At 46.1% G+C, this 15,623-nt stretch overlaps 1 protein-coding gene across 6 annotated transcripts in view; it reads left to right on the forward strand.

Moving 5' to 3' along the window:
- Positions 1–15,623, forward strand: part of Atf1 (activating transcription factor 1) — a 35,395-nt gene that overhangs the window by 11,802 nt on the left and 7,970 nt on the right. For all 6 annotated transcript variants that reach the window (XM_021183565.1, XM_021183563.2, XM_021183561.2 and 3 more), the window contains 2 exons: positions 6,002–6,102; positions 13,279–13,409. In XM_021183565.1, the coding sequence (XP_021039224.1) occupies positions 6,002–6,102; positions 13,279–13,409 (232 nt within the window). The remainder of the gene's footprint in view (positions 1–6,001; positions 6,103–13,278; positions 13,410–15,623) is intronic.

Consider the following 15,623-nt stretch of genomic DNA (forward strand, 5'->3'; position numbering starts at 1 on the left):
TGGCTGTCCTGGAACTCACTCTGTAGACCAGGCTGGCCTGGAACTCAGAAATCCGCCTGCCTCTGCCTCCCGAGTGCTGGGATTAAAGGCGTGCGCCAACACGCCCGGCAATAGCCTGGCTCTTAAATTTTCTCCACCTCCTCTTCTGCAATGCTCCCTAAACCTTAGGCGTGTGAGTGTTTGGGGCTGGGTTCCACAACTCTACAGTCTGGTAAGTTGTGGTTTTCTACAGTGGTCTCTGTCTATCAAGAAGCGAAGTTTCCTTGATGAGAGGTGGAGACTATACTTATCTGTGGGTGTGAGGACACATGTTTATAGATTGTTAGGGATTATGCTAGTTTAGTAGATTAGTGGTTGTAGACTTTCCTCCAGTAGCCATAACTTCCTAGCACTGAGTAGTTAACTAGGTTTTCAGTATCAGGCATGGTTTCCCTCTTCTTGAGTGGGTCTTAAGTCAAATTAGAGAGCTGTTGGTTACGATGTGTGCGACTACTGCGGCCTTGCCCTGGTCAGTGGTGTGGTTCACAGCCGTCCTTGCTGGGCAGGGCTGTCGGTTGCTTCCTCCTTTGCAAGCCTGCAGCCTGGGGCCTTCTGGTATAAAAGCTAAGCGTCAGGGATGGGCTTTCATGGCAGATGCAGTTTAGGGCCTCTTTTTATTTATTTTTATTTTTTTATTTTTTTCGAGACAGGGTTTCTCTGTGTAGCCCTGGCTGTCCTGGAACTCACTCTGTAGACCAGGTTGGCCTCGAACTCAGAATCCGCCTGCCTCTGCCTCCCAAGTGCTGGGATTAAAGGCGTGCGCCACCACTTCCCGGGTTTAGGGCCTCATTTTTAAAGTGCATGGTGTCTTCAGCTGTAGAGACTGGCGGGGGTCGGGGATAGGTGGGGGTAACCAAGGACAGCAGGCTGTATGTTTTTGGAGACTTGGACAGCTATGGCCAACAGCTCGAAAGAGGTCTTGTTTGTTTGTTTGGTTGGTTAGTTTGTCTTGGTGTTTTGTTTAGTTTTTCAGGACAAGGTTCTCTGTGTGTAGTCCTGGCTGTCCTGGAACTGGCTTTGTAGACCAGGCTGGCCTCGAACTCAGACATCTGCTTCTCAAGTGCTGGGATTAAAGGTATATATCATGTCTGGTATTGCTGTTTTGTTTGTTACATGTTTCTTTTTTTTTTTTTAAAGATTTATTAAATCAATATTTATTTATTTATTATATGTAAGTACACTGTAGCTGTCTTCAGACATTCCAGAAGAGGGAGTCAGATCTCGTTACGGATGGTTGTGAGCCACCATGTGGTTGCTGGGATTTGAACTCCGGACCTTTGGAAGAGCAGTCGGGTGCTCTTACCCACTGAGCCATCTCACCAGCCCTGTTACATGGTTTTTAGACCATGTCATCCCTAAATGTCTTTTAGGTCCCGGCCCGGGTTACACTTAAATTTGCTACTTAGGTAGATGGGAGATTTATGCAATAATAAACACACTGCCTGAATTCATTCTTTTTCTTTCTTTCCTTTGTTGCTGTTTTGTTTTTTTTGTTTTTTTTTTTTGTTTTTTGAGACAAGGTTTTTCTGTGTACCTAGAATTATTATTTAACATCACCCATTTTGTTCTTTTTAAATAAGTTGTTACCTGGAGTCAGCTTGCCCATTTGGCAGAAGTATGCTTTTCTCAAGAAGAGAACCGGGAAATTTATGTTAGCCAGGACTTCAGATTGGTTATGATCTATGTTGCTTTCGTTTGAGCTGCCCATTAGAGGCAAGTTCTTTGGGCTGGGCCTAATACTTGGTCAGTCCTGATGAACAAACATGTATACCCTAGATCATAGACTCTGTGTCTCTCGGGGCTTGGTTGGCATACTTACTGCTCATCTTTGCGGTATTTTGGAGACAGTGCGCTACTTGGCTCAGTTCTACTCCACATGTTTTAACATCTCTTAGAAAGTCCTTTCCGGCACCAGCTCTCTTGTACATCAAGTTAAGTGTTTGGAATCGGTGTCTGATGGTGGAAGTCTCCCTTCTGGGTCTCACTCTGCTGCCCAGTCTTCTGCTTTTCATTCTAGGTGCTTTATTGCTTACTGGCCATTATTTTTTAAAACAACTATTGGGAATTGTTTAGTTCCAGGGAGATAACTGTATTTCTCAAAGCTGCTCACTATACAGATAGGCTTAGAAAGAGTCTAGAACAAGAGTTGTCATTCATTGATTGCTCAAAACTGGGAGTCAAGTCTGTCTCCTTGGCTCTGCTTTGACCTCTCATAGTCCTCACATGCTTTCTCCATGACTGAAAACAAGATGCTTTTATTCTGCATCTCTCCTTCCCCACTAACCCCCAGTATGTTCTTTGAAACTTTTTTTAAAGGTTTCCTTTTCAGACAATTTTTTAGCAGGTGTCAGTGTCATACAGTGAAACATGTGTATATGTAAGTTTTTTAACCTGTGTGTGTTTGCGATTAGCTCTGGAGGTCTTAACTTTCTAACCTGTCTAACCTGAGCCAAGCTCGGTCTTCTGTAAGTCACCCCTGCATGCAGACAATTTCAGAGAGGTCACCCTGAGAATTGGGGAGCTTATACTCTACCGCTGTAGTGTGGCACTGAGGAACTAGAAGTTAGGCTACAGTCCAAGTGAACAAGTGGAAAAGGTGCACTGTAGAATTCCTGATCCACTACAGTGGATCTTCTAATGAGAAGACATTGTATGTGGGCAGACAGTTTATGCTTTAAAAGGTTGAGAAATAAAAAGGGTTTGTAGGAAGGACGTCACTGTGCAGCTCAGGCTGCCCTTGGACCAGAAATCGTGTGCAATTTTGCTAGGTTTGGGGATTACAGGCCTATGCCGTCATGCCTGGCCAGAAAAGAAATATAAGGGAAAGACCTCTTTATCTCAGTGGTACTTGCATGAAAGAACCCTGAGCCTTAGCAGCATAGGAAGGTAGGTACCTCCCTTCCGAAGCAGGGCTATCTCTGAAGTTCAGACTGTTCCTACCTCCCTCTTACCAGTAGAGAGCTCTCTTCTCTGCTTTCCCGGTTTTACCTTCTGGATGCAAGGATGGCAGGTGAGCTGCTGTGTCAGGGTGTTGCAGCCTCTCTTCTTTCTGAGCACACAGTGACTGCCAGTGCTGTCAGAGGAGTGTTTTTGTTCTATGTGTTTTGAACCAGAGGCTGGCTGTGTAGCTGAGGTGAGTAGAAGCTCTTTCTGCTGAGTGACACAAGGCTGAGGGAAGCTGTGTTCTGTGTGAGACTGGTGGTACCTGCATATATATTTTAAGATTTCTTCTCCTGCTGGGCAGTGGTGGCGCACACCTCTAATCCCAACATTTGGGAAGCAGAGGCAGACAAATTTCTGAGTTCGAGGCCAGCCTGGTGTACAGCGTGAGCTCCAGGACGGCTAGGGCTACACAGAGAAACCCTGTCTCAAAAAAAAAAAAAAAAAAAAAAAATTCTCCTTTTGTTTGTGTCATTAAGGAGAAATATTTAGTGTCTTAACTTTAGAAATTATTTTCTTACAAGTGAGAGAACCTGAAGAAAACCTAGAGAGGGACAGACTGTGGCTGAAGGTCGGAGTAGAAACAGAACATAAGGACTGGCTCAGTAGCCTTTAATCCCAGCACTCCTGAAGCAGAAGCAGGTAGATCTCTGTAGTTCGAGGCCAAGCTGGTCTATGTAGTGAGTTCCAAGACAGCCAGGCTACATAGTGAGACCCTGTGGTGGGAGGTAGTAGGGAGGGACTGGAACATCCTTCGATACCAGAGTCGTGAATGTGACAGTCACCTGGGTGTCACTAGCTGGCCATCAGTTGTCGATCTGCTGAGAGAAAGGAAGGTGACTCATAAGGTTCTCTGTGAACTCAGGAGACACTGGGCGTTGTTTTCTTTTTGAGACAGGGTTTCTGGCCTCAAAATGATGGTCTCCCAGCTTTCTGAGTTCTGGGGTCACAGGAATAAGCTGACATAGGCTAGAATCACTCATTGAAGGGGACGATTAAAGGTGAGACAAGCCCCACGCAAGTGTGCTGCCTGCGAAATAGTCTGAGGGAAGCTGTAGACAGCAGACAAGGCCCAAAGCAAAGTCAGGTGTCATAATCCAGTTTTAGGGAAATGGTAAGGATTTTAGATCATTTTAAGAGTTAAAAATAGGGGCTGGAGAGACGGCTCAGCAGTTAAGAGCACTGGGTGTTCTTCCAGAGAACCTGAGTTCAATTCCCAGCACCCACATGGCAGCTCACAACTGTCTAACTCCTATTCCAGGGGATCTAGCACCCCACACAGACATGCATGCAGACAAAACATCGATGCACATGAAATTAAAAAAACAAATTAAAAATAGTCTCGGAGGTTATGGTGGCTCACACACACCTTTAATCCAGCACTCTGGAGGCAGAGGCAGGCGGAGCTCTGTGAGTTCCAGGCAAGTGTGTGGCCTACATAGCAGGTTCCTGGACAGCCAGTACTACACAGAGACATCCTGTCCAACTTAAAGCTTGGTTTTAAAAATTGAAGAATAGTTAATACTTACTTGTGTGTACCAAGTAAAGTGCCATACATACATTGGTTCATTGTGAGGTGAGACAGTGCCGACTCCTATGTGAGTACATTGTCGCTGTCTTCAGACACAGCAGAAGAGGACATTGGATCTCATCACAGGTGGTTGTGAGCCACCATGTGGTTGCTGGGAATTGAACTCAGTACCTTCGGAATAGCAGTGCTATTAACCGCTGAGCCATCTCTCCAGCCCAACTCCTACATTCTTAAATTTGTATGTTTGTGCTGACCCCTATCTGTCACCTCCATCACCTAACTTATGTCCTTGAGGCAGCCTCTGATACAGCGATTTGCCCCTCCCACTACCACCGCCTTCACTACTTTCCTAAGGCAGCTTGCTGGCTTGGCTCTTGTCTTCTGTTTCTTTTTTTTTTTTTAAAGAATTATTTATTATTATATTTAAGTACACTGTTGCTATCTTCAGATGCACCAGAAGAGGGTGTCAGATCTCATGCGGGGTGGTTGTGAGCCACCATGTGGTTGCTGGGGTTTGAACTCAGAACCTCTGGGAGAGCAGTCAGTGCTCTTACCCGCTGAGCCATCTCGCCAGCCCGGCTCTTGTCTTCTGATCTCTTCTTACCAGTATATTAATGTGAAAGTATTAGTGGCTTTAAGGCCTCGCCTGTGTAGTTTTCCTGTTTTAATTAAGTGTTGTTTGTGAGTACCCCGTGTGTATGCAAGTGCCTAGGGAAGGCAGGGAGCGGCAGGCATCCTCTCCCTCTGCAGCTGCACAGTATGGCTGCTAGGGATGGAGCTCTGGGCCTTGGAAGAACAGTTCAAACCCATAATTTCTGAGCTCATGTAGCACAGAGCTTTTCTCTAGGCTTATGTATTCGGCAGTAGGTATCTAATAGGCTTTTCAGACTCAGCCTGTGTAAATACGGTGCTGAAATCAGAACTGTCATTTTCTCTTCTAACTAGTAGAATATCATTGAAAGGTTTACTTATGTATTTTATGTATATGACTGCTCCGTCTACATCATCTGCAGGTCAGAAGAGGGATCCCATTACATACAAATGGTTGTGAGCTACCAAGTGGTTGTTGAGAATTGAACTCTGAACCTCTAGAAGAGTAGCCAGTGCTCGTAACTGCTGAGCCTCTCTCCAGCCTCCAAGTAACACCATTTTACTTGACAAATGAGCTTTATTGTCTGCACTGCTCTGCTGTAGTGTATATGCTTTTGTTTTCTGAGAAAGAGTTTTTCTGCCCTAGAATTGACTTTGTAGACCAGGATGGCTTCAAACTCAGATCTGCCTGCCTCTTTGTCCACAGTGCTGGGATTAACGGTGTGCCAGCACACCCGGTTTGTTTGTTTGTTTGTTTATGTCTCTTTAGATGCTCTCCTTTCCTTTTCATTTTGAACCTCAGAAGTAACATTACAAGAGAGCAGGTGACAGAAGACAGATCATTCCTTTAAAAGTGAAAACTGGATTCTTCGGTGTATTAAAATGAGTTCTGATTTTTAGGTGTCATCGCTATCAGAAAGTGAGGAGTCTCAGGACTCATCTGACAGCATAGGCTCCTCACAGAAAGCTCACGGGATCCTGGCCCGGCGCCCATCCTACAGGTCAGTACTCTGTTTTCAGTGTGTTCACAGAGTTCTGAGAAAATGTAAGGCAGTCGTAGGCAGTTAGGGGAGGAGGCAGGTCTTAGAGAGGTTGCAACCAGATTAAGCTGAAGAGTTTAGACTTTAGTTCTGATGTTGCTGAGACAGGATCTTTCTGTGAAACCCCTGTTGTCCTAGAACTCACAGAGATCTGCCTGCCTCTCTTCCCTGAGTGCTGGGATTGAAAGCCTGAGTCACCATGCCCTGCTCGTATAGAAATGTAAACGCAGAACTCTAGGCCCTTGTTTCCTTCTGTATGCACTAGAAGCCTCTGATCATTATGTACGTGTGTTTGCCTGCATGAGTTTGTGTGTGTCATGTGTGTTCCAGGGGCTAGAAGAAGGTCTTAGATCCCCTGCAACTGGAGTTACAGGTGGTTGTAAGCTTCTGTGTGTGTGTGTGTGTGTGTGTGTGTGTGTGTGTGTGTGTATGCTGAGAACCTGAGTTACCTGCTGCAACAATAGCCATTGAGCTATCTTTGAGCCCCATGGCATTCCATTTTATTCAAAGGCATGGCCATGTGTTATTTTCTGTGATGCCATGTCCTGGTAGGTAGGGTAGGGTAACGGTCCCTTAGTAAATACCAGTCATGACTTGCTCAGTGAGTGGGGATCTGTAAGTAGTACAGTTGATTGATAAAAAGCCTTTGGAATGGTCTGATTGCCTATGGATAGGAGAAAGGGTGTGTGCAGTGAGTGAACTCGTGACAGTTTGATGGTAGAATTGACCAATCCTGGGGCCGAGTGTGGGAAGAAGGCTCGGAATGGTGACTCGGGATGTGTGCGAGCAGTGTACCAAGGCCTCGGACACTCGGTGTCAGGGGGCTCTGTAGAAGATCTACCAAAGAACTGCTAGGTGTGAATCAACCTGGGCAGGGCAGAGGCTGATGCAGAAGAGCTGTTTCACCTGAACGGCACACTCCGAGGTGAGCGCAGGAAGGAGGACAGCTCTGCCTGGTCCAGGAACTCTGGGTCATCAGATGGAGGGAGAGGAAGTCTCTAGTGAGAATTGTGGTTTCTTTAAAAAACAGAAATAAGAATGTGCTTTTGTTTTAATCTCAGGTATGGGATGTGGGGCTCCTGCCGATTGCCCATAGCAGCTGCCTATGATTTGCTGGCTGCAGATAGTTTCTTCAATTGTGTGACATTTGGAATTCTGGGAACTTTTCAGAGGGTATATAAATGCTAGGGCCCCAGAGGTGGAGGCTTGTTGGTTGGTGGTTGCTGTCATTCCTGGTTGCAGTTTGTTGAGTAGTTCATGTGTGAAGATAAAACAAGAAGAAATGAGATATTCTGGTGGCAAAGATTGAACTTGCCCCAGGAACCAATGGATGCCTCTCATCAGGAAGTTGTCTGATGATGTTACCTTTCCTGTCTTTTTCTCTCTATCCTATCAGTGTTAGGAGGTTGAGAGGGTGGAAGAGAGAAGAACCCACAAAGTTGTTGTGGGAAATATAAAAAGACCAGTGAGTTCCTGGCTGGTGGGCAATATGGCTGCAGCAGGATATTCTCATCTCAAATACTCTCTGACTCAGCTCCAAAATCTCTCCACCCAGCTCACTAAGTTCCCACTGGCGGGTCGCTACCACACCAGCTCCATGCGTCAAATCTCCCATGGCCTTTGTGGTGCACATCTGGCAAACCCACTCTTAGCCTCTGTACTTTTCTCTCTCGAACCTAGTCGACCCGCCTGGTGAAGGAAACTGCCACACAGACTTAGTTCAGAAACAATGGTAACTCAGTCTCTGGGCGCAACAACTAGAATCCTAATCTTGCAAGCCATATTAAATCTAAACCCTCCTGTGGCGAATCCTGGCAGATCCACCGTTGAAACCAGGAGACACTAAGCAACTACATCTTGTCCTTACGATATTCCTGTCCAAATGACCCAAATGACTTTTCTTTCCTACGTCCAACCCGGAAATCCTCCTACTCACCCAGTGATTGTTTCCTTTATTCATTAGGGAATGGTTCTCAAGGAGTCACCTGAATATGTGACTCATTCTTCAGTCCAGACAGCCCCAGCTAGGAAAGTGGAATTAACATAAAAATCCAACAGCACAAAGTAGCAAAAACCTCAGTCACAGAAGTCTCAATTAAAGACGATCTGGAACTAGGTACTTGGAATTTTGATTGAATCAACAGTGGACAAGTGTGTTGTTACCTTTGTGTAATTTTGAAAGGGTTTATTTTTTATAGTTTTAATTGTGTGCGTGTGTTAGAGGCTGGAAGAGGGCTTACATGCCCTGGAGCTGGTGGTTATGAGTTGCCCGACGAGGGCACTGAAAAACAAACGCAGGTCCTCTGCAAAAGTGATCTTAACCCCTGGGCCATCCCTAGGCTGCAATAACTGCTATCTTCAATGCCATTTTAAATAGGAAAGATTGATTTGGTTCCGTTTGACTGGTTTGGCTCCATTGGTTTTGTGCCTGTGTAAGTCTATGGTCATCGGGAACGTGTTGTAGGATGAGACCCTCATAGTACACAATGCAGCAAAGGGGCTGCATCCTAGCCTCTGCCTACGGGCCTTTCTCAGTTCCTTCATTCTCTGCTCTGGGCTCCAAAGCACAAGTTTACAATGGAACCTGATGTAATTAACACATGGTGCTTCAGAGGATATCACCCTTTTAACAAATCAACAATTGTGTGTGGGGAACCCTAAAGAATTCAACTGAAAACTATAAAAGCTAAAAGAAATAATGTATTAGCAGACAGCAACAGATGTGATAAAAGCATCCTGAAGAACCAGATCAGGAAATTAGCAGGGACTCTATGTCTGATTTAAATCAGGGAAGATACAGAGACCCTACCACTGGAACAGAAGACTGGGAGGACTTTGAAAATGAACAAACCTAGAAAGATAGGTAGGTCCTTTACAACAGATTAGATGTGATTGAAGAATGGGGGAGTCAGAGAATCCAAGTAAACTACCCAGGATGAGCACAAAGGTAAATAGGAGGAAGGAGAGGACGGGAGGCGTGCGTCTATGCGTCAACATGAGCTACATCTGTCCACTGGCCAGCGCAGTAGGCGGCTGTTGCTGAGCTAGCTGTGCTCCCAGCCCAGATAAGTGTTAGCTTTTAAAAAGCTCCCAAAAGAGAGAAAGTATTTAGAAAGGAATGACTGTTAAGCTAGCAACAGATGTTTTGAACAGTACCATTAGACATTAATGGACTGAAATCTACCTTTCAGCCTAGAATTCTGTACTTAGGAATGTACCCCAGTTGTGGTTTGAATATGCTTGGCCCTGGGAGCTACACTATTAGCATGTGTGGCCTTGATGGAGGAAGTCTGTCACTGTGGGGTGTGCTTTGAGACCTTCCTCTTAGCTTCCTGGAAGTCAGTCTTGCAGCTACCTTCGGAACACGGGCTCTTAGCCCCTCTAGAGCCATAATAATGGATTAAATTTCTGAACCTGTAAAGCCAACCCCAATTTAATGTTGTTCTTACAAGAGTTGCCTTGGTCATGGTGTCTTCACAGCAGTGAAGCCCTAACTAGGACACCAGTGGTTAATTTCATTACTAAGACTTGCCTAGCATGTGCAAGACCTGGGATTTGGTGTCCCTGTGCTTCCCCAAAAGATGAGTGTTTACTTGTTACGCTTGGCTTCTTACAATAATAATAATGACTCATTTGGTGGCTTGATAACAAAATAGGGAACTGGGACATATGTCAACGTAGAGCATCTGTCTGTATGTACCAAGGCCCTGGGTTTGATCCCCAGTGCCACAGAAGGGAAAGAAATAAGAGAACCTAACACGGGGAATGACAGCACACAGTGTAGGACAGGAGTTCATCTGAAGTAGTATGTTGCACCCTTACCATCTATTGATTCCTGGTATGACGCGAGCGCATAGATAGTCTATGTTCTGATGTTTATACTCTGAGTGTTTGTTTGTTTTTTTAAAGATTTATTTATTTATTATATGTAAGTACACTGTAGCTGTCCTCAGACACTCCAGAAGAGGGCGCCAGATCTCGTTACAGATGGTTGTGAGCCACCGTGTGGTTGCTGGGATTTGAACTCTGGACCTCTGGAAGAGCAGTCGGGTGCTCTTACCCACTGAGCCATCTCACCAGCCCATCCTCTGAGTGTTTAATGGTTTGACATTGAGAATGGAATGAGCACTGCATTCTGGGGTATGGCATGCATGTGACTGTCCGAGGACACCTACGGGCTTTTAACATTGTTGCGACTACTATAGACTATGAGGATTTTGAAAGTTGGACTAAATGCATTTTGCATTATGCTATGTTTAAGTATGGCCCCCATAGACTCATGTTTTTGAACAAGTCTATGGGGACCAGGGAGTGGAATGTGATGGTTTGTATATCCTTGAACCAGGGAGTGGCACCATCTAGAGGTGTGGCCTTGTTGGAATAGGTGTGACCTGGTTGGAATGGGTGTGTCACTGTGGGTGTGGGTATAAGATCCTCACCCTAGTTGCCTGGAAGTCAGTCTTCCACTAGCAGCCTTTGGATGAAGACATAGAACTCTCAGCTCCTCCTGCGCCATACCTGCCTGGATACTGCCATGCTCCCACCTTGATGATAATGGACTGAACCTCTGAGCCTGTAAGCCAGCCCCAAGTAAATGTTGTTTTTTATAAGACTAGCCTTGGTCATGGTGTCTGTTCACAGCAGTAAAACTCTAAGACAAAAGTTCTCCATTGACCATGTAGATTCCTGGTTTAGACTCCAGTTGTCAGGCTTGGCAACCTGGGCCATCCAGCCACCCTGGCCTTGAACCCTGAGAAGTATGGCTTCTCTTCCCCAATGGCTATAGAATTGGAAGTTGGAGTGAAAGACCCTTGAGAACAGCCATCTTTCCTGCCGAGGAAGGACACTTTATAGCTGTCCAAGGGCCTTGCACCTCCCTTCCTGGTGCTCCCTTCCTGGCTCGCTTCAGTGTGTGACTGACATAAATGTAGCCTAAAGAATATTATAATGAGAAGTGCTAAACAAAAGGACTCCCTAACCCCCAAGGCTTAACTTTAGGGCTTGGGGCTCTGTAGATACCTGTACTACTTATTTTTGGTTTTTTGAAACAGGGTTTCACTGTGTATCTCTGATTGGCATAGAACCTCACAGATCTGCCTGTCTCTGCCTCTGGGATTAAAGGTGTGCACCACCAAGCGCAGGTTGATTATTGTAAACATCTAAAACATTCACAGATACTTACTGAACTCTGTGTCCCAACGTTATGTATGTTTGTGGTCTCTCTTTCTATACAAAAACAAGCAAAAAAAGTAAGTTAAGTGCAGGTTGTGTGCGCCTTTAATGTCAGAGAGAGGGATCCATGAGTGGCCTGTTCTGAGCGGAGTGCAGTTGATGCACAGTGGGTCTCCCTTTCTGAGCATTGCTGCACAGAGCATCATGGTTGGGAGTCTGTCCACTTCCTCTTCTGAGTTGAGATTTTTGCTGGTTTGGATTGTGCTGGTCTTGTGCACACAGTCGTCAGTCTGTTCATGTGAGCATCGGTCCTGCTGTGTCTGAAGACAGTTTCCATGGAGTTACACTTCCTCCTCCTCCTCCTCTTCCATGGGTCTCTGAGCTTTGAGGAGAGGGGTTTGATGATGTCCCATTTAGGGCTGAGTGCTTAAGTCTTACAAAGTCACTGCATACTGTCTCGAAGCTGTGGGTCTCTGAGAACCCCCGCCTCATGTGATAAGCAGCTTCTACAGTGAAGGTTGAGGGATGCACTGATCTGAGTCTAGCCTACTGTGCCCATGGAGGCCCTGGAGAGATTGGTTCTGCAGATGTCACAAAGGAATGGAGATGGGCTGGAAGGAAAAGCTGAAAGGGGCAGCTGGCAGCTAGCCTGACATTTTTTAGTCCAGTGAGACAGTAGGTGAAGACCACAGTGTGGTGAAGAAAGAACGCCCATAATCCCATACTGTGTAAACTGAGGCAGAGGGTTGCTGGAACAAGAGTGGTTATTTGGGTCACAACACCTGGTAGTGCCCAGCCTTTCTCTTTGGAATGGTATGAAGTCTCATGAGAGCCACAGATCTCTTAGGGCCAGTCCTCTTTCTGGGTGATCTCCTTCCTGCGCCTTGTTCACCTGAGCAGTTCTCCAGGAATCCCTGCAGCCAGGCTGTCTTTATATCAGGCTCTTGTTTCCAAGACAATATGGGGTGTAGAGTATAGGAAGGTTTCCTTACAGTCTCTCCTGTTGGAGTTTTTAACAGGCAGCTGGGTTTTTTTGTTTTGTTTTTGGTTTTTGACAAACACTGGATTCTCTAAGGGACTTTACTCTTAGACAAGAGGGTTCCATGTCCTTGTAAGTAGATCTGGGCTAAGACTGGTTTAGTACAGTTGTACATTTCTGCCATCACGTCTATGTCTGTCCCAGCCCCCACGGATCAGATGAGCAGAGGACAGCACAGTTGTCAGTTTGATCTCTCTTCATTTCCCCATGAACCTGCCTGACTCCCACTTCTCTCAGTGGCTGGTCCTTGCGGTGTCAATGCTTCAGCAACAGTTGAGGCACAATTGTTTCCAGGTTGTGAATGCTTTTCTGGCTGCAGCCACGAGTATAAAGATGAGTTAAAATCTGTCTCATCCAACAGCCTTAGATTAAACGCTATAATTCCTGACTCAGGAATCACTTGAGGGTGATTCACACTGGAAGGAGTCTGAGATTTAAAGCATTCTTAGCAACAGCTCTTAGGAAAACTGCATTGTGATGACTCAGCTTTCTTGTGACTCTGGGCCCTGGTTCAGCAGCACACTGACTTTAAAGACCACACTCTTGGGGAGGATTCAGCAGCAGTGAGAAAGCTTGCTAGGATGATTTAGGGCTGGCTTCTTTCTGCCTTGGTTAGTCTCTTGTCTGTCTGTTGACAGGGTCCTTTACTATCTGGTCCAGGCTAAGTAACTCTCCTGCCTCAGCCTGAGGCCAAACTGAGACTAAGGGCATGCACCACCACACTCGGTAGATTATTTCACATTTAATCTGATGAGCAGGTGTGGTGGTTCATTCCTGTAATGCTAGCACTGGGAGGGAGGCTGGCAAGGTAGGAGGATCACAGTTTGGGGCTGCACAGTCAGAGAGAGAGAGTGTTGGAGTGCCTAATGGCTTCCTTTGTGAAGGCATTGTTATTAACAGTGTTAACACAGTTGTATTTATTACAGGAAAATTTTGAAAGACCTCTCTTCTGAAGATACACGGGGCAGAAAAGGGGAAGGAGAAAATCCCAGCATTTCCGCCATCACGTCTATGTCTGTTCCAGCCCCCATCTATCAGACGAGCAGCGGACAGTACAGTATGTATAGGATTTGTTCCCACATGATAGACACACAAGACTAACTTTTTTTTTTTTTTTTGGTTTTTCGAGACAGGGTTTCTCTGTAGCCCTGGCTGTCCTGGAACTCACTCTGTAGATCAGGCTGGCCTCGAACTCAGAAATCCGCCTGTCTCTGCCTCCCAAGTGCTGGGATTAAAGGCATGTGCCACCACACCTGGCTGAACAGATTTTAATGGAATACATATAACAATCTTTTATGATATTAGACTTTCATCATCTTTGTTTAACTGTTGCTGCCCTTAAGTTCATGTTGGTGGGAATGAGTAAGTAGCTTCAGTTCACAGTTCCCTGCTCAGCTTAGGGGCGCTGCCCTGTGAACTCCCCCAGTTTTCCTGGCTGTTCTTCTAAAATACAATAAGGTTCACTTTGGGAGTTTGGGTAAATGTGGTATATAACACTCACCACACTCACATAGTTGATGTGTAGCTCGGTGGTAAAGCACTGAGCTCTGTACGCAAGGTTGAGGTTCAGTTCCTAGCACCTTGGTGAGAAAACTCAAGGAAGTCAGATTGGCACCTTTCATGAAATGGCTGCCCCACCTGACCACTGGGCCACACAGCTTCCCAAGTGACCGCCTTGGGTCCATCCTGAAAGCTAGCTGCTGTTAATACCTTTATTTCTTTTCTCTGCTGTAGCTAAAGTTACTGATTTAAGTGTCAACTAAATGGGAATGGTGTAATCTCAGAACGGGGGTGTGGGGTGTGGAGGGGAGGTAGCAGATTTAGCAGTCCAGGATCAGCATTGATTATGGATTGGTTATGGAGCAGGTCTAGGGTCAACCTGGAATACGTTCCTGTTTCAAACCAAACTAGAACCTAAAAGAATGAGTCAAGTAGACTCTTGCTCCAATCCCTGCTGTGGCTTTCTGTTACACCGAGGGTAATATCCAGGCCTACGGTTTTTGTCCCAGCCTCCAGTCTGGCCACATGTGCTTTCTTGCTGTCCTTCCATCCCATAAAGCTTGTTTTCATTCTCAGGATCTTTGAAGTTGTTATTCTTGGTCTGGCTGGCTTTTCCTCATACAGTCACATGGCTAACATCCTTAGTCCTCTTTAAGTGGGACAGCTCTTTGCCTTTCTGTGTGGCACGTGTATGTCCATGTGTATGTGGGTGCATGCACACATGGATGCCAGAAGTCAGGTTACTCCACTTTCCATCCCTACCCTTCTCTGCTCCAGGCTCTCCCTAGACCTGACCCAGGCCACAGCCCAGCAATCCTGTCCACAGCACCTCAGAATTAAAGCTACAGTGTGCATAGGACGCCTGACTTATTACCTGAGCTCTAGACTCTTGGATGCTCTGCTCCTGACTGCAGCGAGCAGCCCACAAGCCATTTCTCCAGCCATGGGATAAGTAATTCCCCATGCTTTAGATTTCATTACCTGCCTAGAGTTCTCTGGCCATGTAAGAAACAGCAAACAGTGGTTGCAGAGGTGACTGGAGTTTGATGCTGGCTTACCTAAAGCTGAATGCGCTTCCTCTTCACACACAGGCTTCACCTCCCAACACACAGATGATTAAAGGCAGCAGGAAAGGAAAAGCCTACTGAGACACTGAGGCAGATATTCCAAGCAGTAAGTGGAGATAAGGACCCCACAGACTAGTGTGTAGGACTGCAGAGCCTGGGAGGACCTGTAGGGGGACGGCAGTGTTTTCAGGGTTCAGGACTGGAGCCATCAAGCTGGGGCCGCTGCCGAGGGGGTGACATGGTTCTGGTGAGGAGACAAAACTGAGTTTTACTTCAGCTTTGTAAAGCAGTATGCATGAAGCTGTGGCTACTGTATTGAACAGTGCGGCTTTAGAACAAGTGGGACTAGATCAATACACACGATCACCTAGAAGAAGGCCGGTTACAAAAAGAAAAAAGTACATTGCTGCTTATATCCACTATCCTAGCACACACTGGTGGCTATGAGTATTCCATACACACACTGGGTATATAGTACTATCAGTTCAATACACATGGTGGCTCTGTGTTACTGTCAGTCCTGTGAGAAGCCTAGGAAGAGACTGCACCAGAGACAGTGGGAACTTAAAGGTACCAAGAATAGCCGGGCGTAACCCTAACCCAAACCCTAACCCAGCACTCGGGAGGCAGAGGCAGGCGGATTTCTGAGTTCGAGGCCAGCCTGGTCTACAAAGTGAGTGCCAGGACAGCCAGGGCTACACAGA

The sequence above is a fragment of the Mus caroli genome, chromosome 15 (assembly GCF_900094665.2).
Source record: "Mus caroli chromosome 15, CAROLI_EIJ_v1.1, whole genome shotgun sequence".
Classification (NCBI taxonomy): Eukaryota; Metazoa; Chordata; class Mammalia; order Rodentia; family Muridae; genus Mus; species Mus caroli.